This window comes from Sceloporus occidentalis, unplaced genomic scaffold, assembly GCF_023333645.1.
Source record: "Sceloporus occidentalis isolate IW3139 unplaced genomic scaffold, rSceOcc1.0.p SCAF_20, whole genome shotgun sequence".
NCBI classification, from domain to species: domain Eukaryota; kingdom Metazoa; phylum Chordata; class Lepidosauria; order Squamata; family Phrynosomatidae; genus Sceloporus; species Sceloporus occidentalis.
Genome location: NW_028317000.1, coordinates 14022945 through 14037827, shown reverse-complemented (window position 1 = coordinate 14037827; position 14883 = coordinate 14022945). Strand labels below are relative to the sequence as shown.

The following is a 14883-nucleotide window of genomic DNA, read 5'->3' as shown; positions in this document are numbered from 1 at the left end:
GACTTCCTTGTTCTCGAAAGCACTTAGAACTGTATTTTAATATTGTTTTATAATTTGCTTAGTTTTGAATGGTTTATGTTTTATGACTTTTGAAATTGTATGCCATTGGTGGGTTTAAAATTTCCCATTATAATCCAGAGCACATTGGCCATGCTGCAAATACGAATGCAACCAGGCGTCTTCTCCAGCAAAAGAGGAGGCTTTCCCCCACCTTTAGCAGGGGCTTCCGCGCCAACGCCATCTTCTTTCTGCCCCAGTTTTGGGGCTTCGTCCGCTGCCGCCTCTTCCTCACTGTCCGCAAAGTCATCCAGGTTGCCGATGTCCGAGGGTTTGACGCTCATCAGGCTGGCAAGGCTTTGCATGTCCTCGTCCCTGGAAAAGAAATAGAAAGGACCCCAAAATAAGAGAGGTCATAAGAGGCAGGGATCATAATGTTCTTTTGGAAAAGGAATTAGGAACAGTTATCATTCCAGCACCCCAAATATTAATTGTTGTGGGTCTTCAATTCCTTAGGTTGTTCTAACCACTGGGTTGGGGTTACTTTTCCAGAAGGTTTGGATACACTGGACTCCAGACCCGCCTCTTGTTAAAAGGCTGGGGTCTACCAGCCTGGTGCCCATCGCACCACTTACGTGGCTTTCCCTTCTCGCAGGAAGACACAGGAGAGGGTGAGCTGGAGAGTGGCTGCCACCACCTTCACCGAACGTGGCTTCAGCTTCAGCTTCAGGTCCACTTGCGTCGGCGTCGGGCTGGCAAAGCGCTTGAGGTTCACGTCCGCCGACGCCAGGACTTTTCGCTGCCCTTTCGATTCCTGGCACGAAGGATAAAGGAGTCAGTCTCTGATTATGAACCAACATCTCCATCATAAACATCCATCCACACTGACTAACATGTTTGTGGCATAGGGAATAACACAGCATTTAAACTGGCATAAGGTGGTCCTGATATTCAGATGCTGGCTGGGCATCCTGGAAGAAGATGCCCAACATTTCTGATGGGTTAAATGGTCCCTCAACCTGGCTTTAAAGAAAAATCCTAAAGTCCCGTTGCCTTGTTTGGGCTTCGCAAGACCAACTCCACCCCCAGAAAATGATCTCTTCCAACAACATACATTTTCGATCACGAAGGTCCACTCCTTGTCCTCATACTCTTCCACATGGGGGTCCTGAAGGAAAGAGAAACAAGACGTGGGTTACTTGGTGGGCTTCAGCATCTCAATACCAAAAGCTCAGGTTCGATCACCGCCATCATCCAGTTTGGGATGCAATGTGAGTTTGGTTCTCCGAAAAACCAACCTGATGCCAGGTTGGTCTATTCGCCCGCCTCTGCTAGTGCTGGCAGAGGTCTCCCCAGAATCTTGGCTGGAGAAGACTCCTTGGCTGGAGAAGAAGGTATAAGACTACCTTATAGCAAGCAAGAAGATCAATTCATCTGGCTCAGTATGATGGACACTTTCAAGAGGTTCAGAAAGGCCTTTTTCCCAACTTACTCGGAGTTGTCAATAGATGAAATCCAAGCCTATCTGAACGCAAAGGTTGTGCCCTACCAATGAGCTATTTGTGGTCACAAATCAGCTTTTTTGTCTCCAGAGGAAGACAACCAAAATGGCGAAAGGTCTGGAAACCAGGCCCTATGAAGTGGCTTAGGTTGCTGGGTACGTTTAGCCTGGAGAAGGGAAGGTTAAGAGGTACTATGATAGCCCTGTATATGTATTTGAAGGGATGTCATATTGAGGATAGAGTAAGCTTGTTTTCTGATGCACAGAGCAATGGATGTAGGAGAAGAGATTCCACCTCAACACTGATGGTAAGAGCTGTTGAAGACTCTGCTTCGGAGTGAGATAAAGTGTTCATATTTGGAGATCTTTAAACAGAGGATGGATGGCCATCTGTCAGGGATGCTTTGCTTCTGTATTCCTGCATGGCAGGGGCTTGGACTGCAGGACCCTTGGGATCTCTCCCAGCCCTCTGATTCTATTCTATCCAAGCATAGATACAAGGCCACTGCTTTGCTGGGATATTGGTAGATATATCTGCATATCAAATCTCAACGCCATGACCACCATACCCGATAAAGCGTCACCATGATGTCCACGTTTTCTGGAACCATCCACACCACAGTACCCCGGTACGGGTTCTTGATCCCTGGTTGCCATCCATGGGCCTGCATAGGACCAAAACAACATAGCTCAGAGCATCAACCAGCATCATGCACCTTCTTACCACTAGTAGGTAGAGAGATCTTGTAGCACCTTTGAGGCTCACTGAAAGACCGAACATGGCTGCATGAGCTTTCCTAGACTGAAGTCTACTTCCATTGAAGTATGCACTTGAGTTGGTAGATTTAAGTCAAGGAAAGCTCTTTCACTGAGTCTCAAAGGTGCTACAAGATCTCTCTACATACCGATTCTACAGACTAACATGGCTATATCTTTGAATTCTTACGAGTAGGTTGTTGTTGTGTGCCTCAAGTCATTTCCAACTTGATCCATCTATGGAATCCTGGTGTTTGCCATTTGGAAAACAATTCAAATCGTCACCATGAAAGCAATACAAAACCGTTCTACCTTACCTTGGAGCAGATGCGCCGATTCCTTCTGGTCCAGACCACCACCAGTTTGTCCGGCTGCCTGGAGCGAGGAAGAAGAAGAAACCATTCAGAACATGGAAAGAATCAGAGGCAAACTTACTAGCCCACAAAACATTTCACTGGCCTCCCCAACCCAGGCACACCTAGGATATTTGCAATTTCGGAGCTAGATCCATGGCTTAGAAGAATTAACCAACACTTCTCCCAGTTTCTACACACTGCCCCCATTCTAGATATTATTATTATTATTATTATTATTATTATTATTATTATTATTATTATTATTATTTAAAGGCATCCTTGCAATATTGGCCGTTTCGTTTTCATTTCTACCGATAAAAACTTTGCAGGGCTGGAAAGCAGAAAAGCCACAAAATGAGGAATATTTCCTCATTTTCCTTCCTGGCAAGGCTTTGAGAAAAAGAGAAGTTCGGGGGACCATGCGCCAACTTGGAAGACCTTGCTTTAGAGAGAGAGAATTAACTTTATCTTATCCGTCCGCGGCTCGCTGGGTGTGGCTCAGCGCCAGGCAGTACCACGCCTGCGTCCTCCAGGACTTACCGCTTGTTTTCGTGATCCCTTTACGAAATTGCCCCAAATCTTCCCCAAAATTAAGACCCCTAAAGCCTAGATTTCAGCAGCCCTGAGTGCAATTCTTGTGCAATTTCAATGCTCGGGATCAATCCAGATCTGCTGCCCATTGTGTGCCTTCGTTTCTGACTTATGGCGACCTTATCCTGGGCTTTTCGTGGCCAGATCTGTTCAGAGGAGCTTTGCCATGGCTTTTCCCTGAGGCTGAGAGAGTGTGACTTGCCTAAGGTCAAGCAAAATGCCACCCCTTCCCCTTTCCAAGCAAATGCTCCATGCTAATTCTTAAGCGTGATATTTTACATTGGCGATCACCTCGGTGCTGCAAAAGCATCGTTCCTTTCTCCGGGCCAGTGGCCAAAGGCTAATTTTAGCCCCTGAGGGAAGCGGGAGCCATAAATCCAGTGCAGGTGGCTGGGTTTAATCTGGGCTTGGTCCAGTAACCCAATACCTTCGGCCAAGCGTGTTTTCACCCTCGCAGAAGCCTGGCACCGGTTACTTGCGCTAGAATATCTGGACGGAGTCAGGGCAAAGGATAAAATATAAGCAAGATCTGGGAGAGATTTGGGATTCTCTGGACCATTGCAACTGAGGCTACTAGGAGACGGTGTGTTGTGTGCCTTTGGCAACCCTAAGGTGGACCTATCCTGGGGTTTTCTTGGCAAGGTTTCTTCAGCGGAGGGTTTGCCCTTGCCTTCCCCTGAGGCTGAGAGAGTGCGACTTGCCCAAAGGCACCCAATGAGTTTCATGGCTGAGCCGGGATTCGAACTCTGGTCTCCATAGTCCAATGCTCAAACCACTATGACTCTCATGGGGAGATGGGGAGGCAAGAGAAAGTACACCCGTCCATCCACATTGGCTGGGGTTAGGGTACAGGAGCCCCATGAAATAAGAAAAACACCATGGTCAACATCTGCCAGACATTGACCATAGAGTTGCACTGGAGGAGCTACAAAGGCCTAGCAGAGTGTCCTCTCTAGGAATCTCTATAGGTCCTTCAGTGCGACTTTTGGTTAAAGTTGACCATAGAGTTGTGGTGGAAGACCCAGATATTCCTAGTTGGCATGCCAAACTGGTACAAAACCATCTGGTCATTTTTATACAAGGCGCTGGGAGACGGGGATATATTTAACGACTCCTCAGCCAGTCACACTCTCTCAGCCTCAGAGGAACGCAATGGCCAACGCTGCCCCACCGTGAATACATTTCCCAGAATCCCACAGCACCGAACCACGGCAGCGAAAGCGGCATCAACCTGCGTTATTTCCGCAGCGCAGATGGCAGCCAGTTTCTTTGTTACCCATTTTAAAATGGATGCCAGTCATCGGTGGTCCTTGTCTGGCTTACTTTGAGCCGCCAAAGAAATTGCACTCTGTGCGTGCTCTGAGAGCCATTTAGAGGACAGTTTTCTCAGGAACTGGGGCTGGTTTTAGTTTTATTCCTGTCTCTGGATGATTTTGGGATGGACATCATCACTATTTTGGTGGGAATCCTGGGCCATGGGTTTTCTTGGCATCCCGAGACCCGGCCTTCCTCCAAAGCCACCTTGGCAGTCAGCATCTGTTTTTTGGGCCATGCAACTGGGTTGCTCTTTGTGCCCAAGAAATGCCCTTGGGAACCCATTGCTCTGTTCCCAACCCTGGAGAGCCAGTTGCACAACTTTGCAAGGCAAAGCCGTCTTGTTGTTTTTGCAGGCGGCCGAGGAATAAGGCCAGGGCGCTTGCATTCTTTTTTCCCCTTCCCTTATAAGGAACCTCGGGAAATGATAAATATTTAGTCATCGTCGGGCTAAAAATGGAAAAAGGGAAGGTGAAAGCCGGAGAGCGGAGGGATAACGCAAAAAGAGGGAGCAATGAAAAACTCAGAAACAAGAGGCTGCAGGTTTTGCAAATGCAAACTCCGTTTCCTGGAGGGTCTTTTAAGGCCCCTTTGGGCATCAAATCCCTCTCTTTCTTAGCTCAAAAACTGTATTATTTTCCAAGTCTTCAGCCCCACCCTTCCTCCTGAGACTTGGCAGGATCTTTGGCAGCGCCGAGTGCGAGGTTTGACGAGAAAAGCCGGGCAGTTAGTTGCGCAGGGCCTTTTCCCTTTCCTTGTTGGTTTATTATTTGCAAAGGGCCTATTGCTTCTTAGACGGAGAGAGATCTTGGAGCACCTTTGAGACGCACTGAAACAAAGCCGTTGTCAGCCTGAGCCTTCGTAGGCTTGGCAGTCTACTTCCTCAGATGCATTTGTTTTCCAAAGCAGCGCTGAGGCTTAAGCCGGACTGAGAACGGGAGCGTCCACATGGCAGGAATAATGCACTTTGACGCCGCCTTTTAAGCGCTGACACACAAAAAGGTCAAATCCATGAATAACCAACTCCGCAAAAGTCCAAGGGACGCGTGTGGCACTCTGTATGTACACAGAAGCGCTCTTGTTTGTTGAAGCTTCGCAAGGCCGCAACTAGAAAGTAGAGCAGCTCCCAGCAGCTATACCATCCTCCCATTATTTCCAGCATCCACTTTTGCCAGGAGAAGCCTGGCTTGAGGAAGGAAGGCTGGCACCATGGACCAAGGTAGCACTGGGCATCCACTCTCTGGCGGCGGAAGGAAGAGAAGTGAAGGAGAAGGAAATGCAGTATCTATGGCAATTAATCCCTTTCCAACCCTCCCTGCCTCTGTGCATGTACAGAGTGTGACCCTCGTCCCTTTGACTTATGCGGAGTTGGTTAGTAACGGATCTTATTAATACGGTCCCCTCTAGGAATATCTGGGTCCTCTGGTGCAACTCTGTGATCAGCTTTAACCATAGGTTGTACCCAGAGAGATGCCCAGAGAGAACCCTCCGCTAGGCGTTGGTCAGCTCCTTCAATGGGTGCATCTGCACTGTAGAAATAATGCACTTTGACGCCACTTTAACCGCCATGGCTCTGTCCTACAGCAACAGTTAGCATTTGTGAGGCTACCTGGACGAAACCTGGATGGAAATGTAACTCATAAGCAATAAGCACTTTGCAAGTTAACCCACGATAAGCGCTTTGTAGCTGATAAGCAATAAGCACTTTCTAATTGATAAGCAGCTTTGTAACTAATAAGCAATTAGACCCTTTGCAAATAATAAGCAATGTTCACCTTACAACTAAGAAGCAATACTCACTTTGTAGCTAATAAGAAATAGGGATTTTGCATATAATAGGCAATAATCACTTTGCAACTAATAAGAAATAATCATTTTGCAACTAATAAGCAATAGGCACTTTCTAACTAATAATAGGCACTTTGCAACTAATAAGCAATAATCATACTGCGACTAAAAAGTAATAGGACTTTGTATCTAATAAGCAAGAAGCACTTTGCAAACAATAAGCAATAATCACTTTGCAGCTAATAATAATAAGCAATTATCACTTTCTAACTAATAAGTAAAAAGCACTTTCTAACTAATAAGCAAGAATCACTTTCTAATTAATTAGCAATAACTACTTTGTAACTAAGAACCAAGAATCACTTTCTAACTAATAAGCCAAAAGCATTTTACAACTAAACATAAGCAACAGACACCGTCCCATCTTTAGGGCAATGGAGGCAAGGACTATAGTCTGATCCACACTGCAGAAATAACTCAGTTTGACACCACTTTAACTCCATGCGACTGGGATTTGTAGTTTGTTGTGGCACCAGAGGCTTACGACAGGGAAGCCTAAATATCTCACACAGCTACAAATCCTAGGATACCTGAGCATGGACCCATGGCAGTTAAAGCGGTGTCAAACCGCATTATTTCTGCAGTGCGGATGAGCCCTGCGAACACGTCTTTCTCCTAACTGCTCTCAAATCACGCTCAAAGTCCTCCAAGGTTGGAAAATATGTTTCTTTCCTATAGCTTTTGGTGAGTGTTTCTAGATTTCTCACTCCAAGCCCATCCTTTTGTGCTTGTTTGTCTCATCTCTGGGCGTGGATTTTGCTCTTGAAAGGTTAGACTGTTTATATGACGCACAAATGTTTGTATAACGCTGCAAACCGTTCTGTATTATTCAATACACCGCAATATTTTAATGTGTCCAAAACACAACCGCACCGTTGGCCAATGCCTGCCCACCTAAATGCACTTTGGGATCTTGTGCTTTTTCTTTCTCATGGGTTTGCAAAGGTCCATCTCTCGTTGCAAGACAAGAAATATTACCTTTCCCTTCCCATTTCTGTGTTCCGCTTCCGGCTGCGCAAACCACACCTGCGCTTTATCACTTCCTAAATACACAACATGTTCCCCTCCCTTTCTTTACTCCAATGTTGCACACCACTTAACACATGCATTTAAATCGAATTTCTTCTACACAATGTTTAGGACAATCCGGAGCATACAATGTCTCAGGAGCTATTGGTTCATCCTTCCCAGTTGTCCATGTGCCTGTCCAAAAGTGAGACCTTTTTGCAAGCAAAATCTATCTATATATGTGTGTGTGTGCGCGCACACACACGCACACAACTTGTCCATATTTACTAGGGTTAGAGGCACAAGACCCCCATGAATATGGAAAAATGGCAAATAACAAAAACACCATGTTTTTACCAGAGAGGTCACCTCTCTAGGAATCTCTAGGTCCTCCAGCGCAACTCAATGGTCAACGTCCCAACAGACACTGACCATAGAGTTGCACTGGAGGAGCTACAAAAGCCTAGTAGAGTGTCCTCTCTAGGAATCTCTAGGTCTTTCAGGGCAGCTTTTAGTTAAAGTTGACCATAGAGTTGCGCTAGAGGAGCTACGAAGGCCTAATAGAGTGTCCTCTCTAGGTCTTTCAGGGCAACCTTTAGTTAAAGCTGACCATAGAGTTACACTGGAGGAGCTAGAAAGGCCTAGTAGAGTATCCTCTCTAGGAATCTCTAGGTCTTTCAGGGCAACCATTAGTTAAAGCTGACCATAGAGTTGCACTAGAGAAGCTAGAAAGGCCCAGTAGAGTATCCTCTCTAGGTCTTTCAGTGCAACGTTTAGTTAAAATTGACCATAGAGTTTCACTGGAGGAGCTACAAAGGCCTAGTAGAGTGTCCTCTCTAGGAATCTCTAGGTCTTTCAGTGCCACTTTTAGTTAAGGTTGACCATAGAGTTTCACTGGAGGAGCTACAAAGGCCTAGTAGAGTGTCCTCTCTAGGAATCTCTAGGGCTTTCAGGGCCACTTTTAGTTAAAGCTGACCATAGAGTTTCACTGGAGGAGCTACAAAGGCCTAGTAGAGTGTCCTCTCTAGGAATCTCTAGGTCTTTCAATGCCACCTTTAGTTAAAGGTGACCATAGAGTTTTCACTGGAGGAGCTACAAAGGCCTAGTAGAGTGTCCTCTCTAGGAATCTCTAGGTCTTTCAGGGCAACTTTTAGTTAAAGTTGACCATAGAGTTTCACTGGCGGAGCTACAAAGGCCTAGTAGAGTGTCTTCTCTAGGAATCTCTAGGTCTTTCAGTGCCACTTTTAGTTAAGGTTGACCATAGAGTTTCACTGGAGGAGCTACAAAGGCCTAGTAGAGTGTCCTCTCTAGGCATCTCTAGGTCTTTCAGTGCCACTTTTAGTTAAGGTTGACCATAGAGTTTCACTGGAGGAGCTACAAAGGCCTAGTAGAGTGTCCTCTCTAGGAATCTCTAGGTCTTTCAGTGCCACTTTTAGTTAAAATTGACCATAGAGTTTCACTGGAGGAGCTACAAAGGCCTAGTAGAGTGTCCTCTCTAGGCATCTCTAGGTCTTTCAGTGCAACTTTTTGCTAAAGTTGATCACAGAGTTGCGCTGGAGGACCTAGATATTCCTAGAGAGAACATATTAATCAAATCCGCGAATAATCAAATCCGCAAATATGGAGGGATGAGTGTGAGTGTTGTGTGTGTATTGTTGGAACTATGGATGCTCCTCTAACAGCAACCTAAGTTTCTACTCCTCTTTTGAGCAAAGAGCTGAGCAAAAATGCTGCTCTTTCCCCTGCTTTGCTGTCCTTGTTGACAACTCTATGGTCAATGTCATTCAAGTCATTTCCAATTTATGGTGAGCCAAAGGGGTTTTTCTTAGCAACTTTGCCATTGCCATCCTCTGAGGCCAAGAGAGTGTGACTTGGCCAAGGTCTCCCAATTGGTTTCCATAGCTGAGCTAGGATACTATTATTATTATTATTATTATTATTACTATTATTTAATGCATTTAGCTGGTCAGGTATTAGCCAACAGTGCGGTTCTGTTTGGGTTGGACACATTATACATATTTCTGCAGTGCAGACGCAGCCTAGGGTTTGGGAGTAGGGCCTTTGGGGTCAAACAAACCTGTGGTCTCCTTTGCAAGCAGGTCGTGGGTTCGACTCCTGACCCCAAGAAATGTCCCCTTCCATTTGCAAAATGCAATACAGTATTGGCAATCGTATTAGCAATATAGGAATCTGCCTTACTCCAAGTCAACATCCTTTTAGGCAGAATTGCTACCTGGAGAGACGTAGTCCTCCCTGACGGTCTCCCATTCAAGGACTAACCTAGGCCAGAGCCTCCTACGCAGATGAAACCAGACACAATGGGATGTGTTTAGGATTGCAAGACCTCTAGTAGCTAAAGCAGACTCAAGGGAAGCAATGGTCCATGGGTTAAAATGTTGGGGGTTACAAAGTCATTGGGGTGACCTTTGAGCAAGAAGTCACACTCTCTCAGCCTCAAGGGAAGGCCATGGCAAGCCTCCTCTGAGCAAATCTGGCCCAGAAAGCCATGCTACACATCGGAAATGACTTGAAGGCACACAATAACAACAACAATCACAACAACAAACAATTCCTATCATCCCCAGGCAGCAAGAGAAAATGGACTGTGCAAACAGAGGAACTGCATGCATAGAGTTACTTTGGGGGGGGGGTCTCCAACATAGCAAGGAAAGTAACTCTTGGGGAATGGGGGAAAGCAGAACTGGGGGGACTACCATTCCCAGAATCCCCAGGCAGCAGGGAGAAATGACTTTGGGAGAGAGGAGAAGGAGAGTGAAGAGAGACACAAAGGTCAATTCAAGGGAAAGCTGCAACTCCCAGGATCCCCAGTCAGCAAAGGGAAAGTAACTTTGTGGAATCAGAACTGGGGTAAAAGTTACTTTTGGGGGGACTACAATTCCCAGATTCCCCTGCCAGTAAGAAAAGGGCATCTACAGACAGAAGTGCAACTAGGAAAAGTGGATTTGGAGGACTGCAACCCCCAGCATCCCCAGCCAGCAGGGAAAGGGAACTCTAGAGACAGAAATGCAATCAGGGAAAGTTACTTTTTTGGGGAGGGGGGAGGAACTACCATTCCCAGCATCCCCAGCCAACAGGGAAAGGGAATTCTACAGACAGAAATGCAACCAGAGAAAGTGGATTTGGGGGACTACAACCCCCAGTATCCACAGCCAGCAGGGAAAGGGCACTCTACAGAAACAGAAATGCAACCAGGAAAAGTTACTGGGGGGGACTGCAGTTTCCAGCATCCCCAGCCAACAGAGAAAGTGAACTCCATCTCCCAAGCCTTGACCCACCACTTCTTGGTGCTCTCCACCACCAGCTCCTGGTAACAGGCCACGAAGTGGAACTTGGCCGCCCGCTTCCCCACGCGCTGCAGCCGCTTCCACACCGAACTCATGGCTCTCCTCCTCCTCCTCCTCCTTTCTCTTCTCTTTCTCCTTCTTTCTTTCTTTCTTTCTTTCTTTCTTTCTTTCTTTCTCTTTCCTTCTTTCCTCCCTTCAGAGCCAAACGCTGCCCCTCCGCCCGGCCCCACCCATCCCTCTCGCCTCTGGCTCCTGCTCCTTCTTCTCCTTCTCTTTCTATCTTCCTTCCTTCCTTCTTTCCAGGAGCCCAGCAAAGGCAGCGGAGGAAGGAAGGAAGGAGGGCTGCTGCTGGGGCAAAGAGCAAGAAAGTTGGCAAACTCTGGCCCAGAGGGAAGGGCAAAGAGAAGGGAAGGAGGAGGCAGAGAAGGAGGGAGGGAGGGAGGAGCAGGGGAGGAAGAGGAGGAGGAGGAAGACGAGGAAGAAGAGAAGAGAAGGAAGGAAGGAGAGAGGAACAGGGGAGGAAGAGGAGGAAAGAGGAAGGAAAGGAGGAAGAAGAGGAAGAGGGGGAGGAAGAAGAAGAGGAGGAGGGGGGAGGAAGAGAAGAAAAGGAAGCAGAGAGGGAGGAGCAGGAGAGGAAGAGGAGTAAGGAGCAAGGAGCAAGGAAAGGAGGAAGAAGAGGAAGAGGGGGAGAAGGAGGAAATAGAGGAGGAAGAAGAAAAAGAAGAGGAAGAAAACAAGGAAGAGGAGGAAGAGAAGGAAGTAGAGAGGGAGGAGCAGGGGAGGAAGAGCAAGAAAGAGAAAGGAGAGAAGAAGACAAAGAGGAGGAAGAGGGGGAAGATAAGGAGGAAGAACAGGAGGAGGAAGAGAAGGACAAAGCAGAGGAGGGAGAGGGCAGGAAGAGCGGTAGGAAGAAGGAGGAGGGGGAGGAAAAAGAGGAAGAGGAAGACAAAGCATAGGAAGGCTAGGCCAGGTGTTCCCCGTCCTCAAATACACAGGAACAGAACAGGGATCCTGGAGTCCTAGTAGGCCACGAGTTGAACATGAGCCAACAGTGTGATGCGGCGGCTAACAAGGCCAAGGCAATTCTAGGCTGCATAGGTAGAAGTCTGGTGCCTGGATCGAGGGAAGTCATAGCACTATTCCACTTTGGTCAGACTTTTCCTGGAACTCTGCGTCCAGTTCTGGGCCCCACAATTCAAAAAGGACGTTGAGACGCTGGAGCCATGGGTCCAGAGGAGGGCCACCAGTGACAGCAGCCTTCCCCCAGCTCTGTGAGTGAAAGCACTCTGCACATGGCCAGAGGTACAGTTACCTCGCGTCCGCAGCCACAGCAGAGAAATCAATGCGAGGTAACTGTACCTCTGGCCATGTGCAGAGTGCTTTCATTCACAGAGCTGGTTGCTGCCATTAAAGAGCCAAAAACAATTAGCATTCTGTTGGATCCTTTTCTGTGTCCTCTTCTCCTGGCAGAACATTCTCCCTTTTGGAGACTTAGCCAAAGGGATGGACTCCTTGCCAGCTGGCATCGGTTCTTTTCTTCCTGACCACCTCATGACCATCTCCTCCTCCTGCCAAGGCTTCCACTCCTTCCTAGGCCAAAAAGGGTTTAGCTCCTCCAGAAATCATAGGAAGGAACCCAATAAGGAAGGCCACAGTGCCTCTGGGCATGGACAGAGTGCACCGCCTTCACCCTTAGGGACAGTCGTGCTTGGCCTTTGCTCTTTGGTCTCCATAGAGGATCATTATCTATTCAGGTCATTTTGAATTGCAACCCTGTCCTCTGGGGTATTATATACCCTAATCTACCATTAGGGTACTATACTACATACTATATACCCTAATACTATATACCCTAAGAGTATAAAGCATATTATATAGTATATATAGTATATAATGTACTATTATATACTATATACCCTAATAGTATACAGTATATATGTATAGTATCCTATATAGTATGTTATATGGTATATATAGTATATTATATGTATAGTATACTATATATACTATGTAATATACTATATAATATTAGGGTATTATATACCCTAATACACCCAATATAATAATATAATTGAAAGTAGGTTGCATCCATGCTGTAGAAATAATGCAGTTTCATACCACTTTTATTTAGTGCCAACGTGGTTTGGGTGTTGGACTATGACTCTGGAGACCAGGGTTCGAATCCCGGCTCGGCAGTGAAACCCACTGGGTGGCTTTTGGGAAGGTGCACTCTCTCAGCCTCAGAGGAAGACCATGGCAAGCCTCCTCCGAGCAAATCTTGGCAAGGAAACCTCACAATAGGGTTGCCTTAGGGTCGCCGTAAGTTGGGGCAGTGACTCGGAAGGCGCACCACATCAAGCTATGCTATCCTTTGCTAGTCAGACCCTTCTGCCGCAGTCCTTGGTCTTCCTCCATTCCTGCCCTGGCGCATAGTTGCCCTCTGGCTCAGAGGGTATAAATATAGTGCCCCGTAAACTGATCCCCAAACAAGATCCCTGGCGTCATCCCCATCATGGAAACTCGCCACCCCAAATTTAGCAAACCCAGGAATCCGAAAGGGCAAGTCGGAAAGCCAGGTTATACAGACATGACCGCACAAACAGCAGAGCGCAGAAGCACAACCCAGTGCGCAGCATTTGGCAACCAGGCCCTGACCAACCTGAAACAAGGCACATGCGCAGCTGACATCTTCCAAAGTCTTTGGAGGCCTTCCAGTTGCAATATGTACAGCAAAAACCTCTGGCGTCTATTGTCTGTTATATTTACTACCCAAACTCTCCAGTCCGCTATCCTTAACCCACACCTGCTCTGAGTTCGAGTCCTGATATACATAACTAATGACAAAGGCTTGGCACCTGGTGTGTTTCCCCCCATTATTTGGATTATTTCCTTAAAGGGGCGTTTAACCCAACGTATTGGTCTTCTATTCTTAGGCCAAAAAGGTTCCGAGCCTCAGGGTGCAGATGGTTTCGTTTCACAACAGCCCTGCGAGGTCTACTGGGTTGAAAAACGGAGTCAAAGCCACCAAACAAACTCGATGGCTGAGTAAGGAATACTTCTTCCTTTGCTAAATCAGGTGCAACTGCTGTCCCTTACACAAGGCTTGGAAGCGGACCCACAACGACACCTGAGGAAGCGGAACCAGACCTCAGCGATGCTTTGACTTCTGCGGCTCCATGCTGTGGAATTCTGGGAGTTGTAGTTTTGGGAGATACTGAGGAGATCTGTCATATCGCCCGTCTTGACGCCGTTGAACCAAGCTGCCAAGACGGATCTCTTCCGACGGACCTCTCCCCAAACGGTTGGCCTGGTCACCATCACACTGAACACTTTCCCCATCTCTGACTGTTTTATGATGATTGTAATGTTTTAATTGCTATGATGATGATTATTATGAGGGACTTGATTAATATGTTTCAGGGAGGGAGGGAATATAGTTATTTGTGGGGTTTGGGGGCACATGTTCTAGAAGAGTCCATTCCTGACGTTTGGGCAGCAGAATCTGTGGCTGGCATTGGGACTATTTTATACTGTATGTACTTCTGTTTTGGGGATGCTTTAGCTGCACTTTCAGGGGTGCTTGGATGGAGAGTTCCTGCATGGCAGAATGGGGTTGGGCTGGACGGCCGCTGAGGTCCCTTCCAACCAGGCTAGGTTCCTATGGTTCCAGGCGGAGAGGCAGTCTCTAGGGAAAAGAGTCCTCTTTTGGGGACTCCACCCAAAGCAAAGAGAGGCTCCTCTGGGTGACTCAGCTTGCCATGCGCCAAGGGTTCATGCTGACTCAGGTAAAATGCACAGAGATGCGTCATTTTCTGGAGAAGTGTTGAGAAAGAAGGCCCAGATTCCTCCGAAAACGTGGCAGAAAGACCCTTGGAGGAAGAAAGAAAGGTCTTCAGAACCATAGGATTGCAAGGGATCATCCAGTCCAACCCCATTATTCTGCCATGCAGGAACTCTCCGTCAAAGCATCCCCATTGACAGATGGCCATCCAGCCTCTGCTTAAAGACACTGTATTGTATTTGCACCAAGAAGGATGTTGAGAATTTGGAGCATGTCCAGAGGAAGGCCACCAAGAAAACCCCGCCATAGGACCGTCTCAGGGTTGCCATAAGTCCAAAAACGACTCGAAGGTGCATAGCAGTAACAGCCACCCAACATTAAAACTGGAACGGCTGACTTGCCCCGATACGTTGAACCCGGGAGGCC

The 14883-nt window shown here is 47.1% G+C and overlaps 1 protein-coding gene across 3 annotated transcripts in view; it reads right to left on the bottom strand.

Moving 5' to 3' along the window:
- The window catches only part of EHBP1L1 (EH domain binding protein 1 like 1), a 30204-nt gene extending 19144 nt beyond the window's left edge, over positions 1 to 11060 (bottom strand). For all 3 annotated transcript variants that reach the window (XM_089483552.1, XM_089483554.1, XM_089483553.1), the window contains exons 1-6: positions 10668 to 11060; positions 2572 to 2629; positions 2068 to 2163; positions 1112 to 1165; positions 633 to 811; positions 212 to 372 (exon numbers count right to left, since the gene is read on the bottom strand). In XM_089483552.1, coding sequence (XP_089339678.1) covers positions 212 to 372; positions 633 to 811; positions 1112 to 1165; positions 2068 to 2163; positions 2572 to 2629; positions 10668 to 10771 — 652 coding nt within the window. In that variant the 5' untranslated portion in view covers positions 10772 to 11060. The remainder of the gene's footprint in view (positions 1 to 211; positions 373 to 632; positions 812 to 1111; positions 1166 to 2067; positions 2164 to 2571; positions 2630 to 10667) is intronic.
- Positions 11061 to 14883: the final 3823 nt, after the last annotated feature.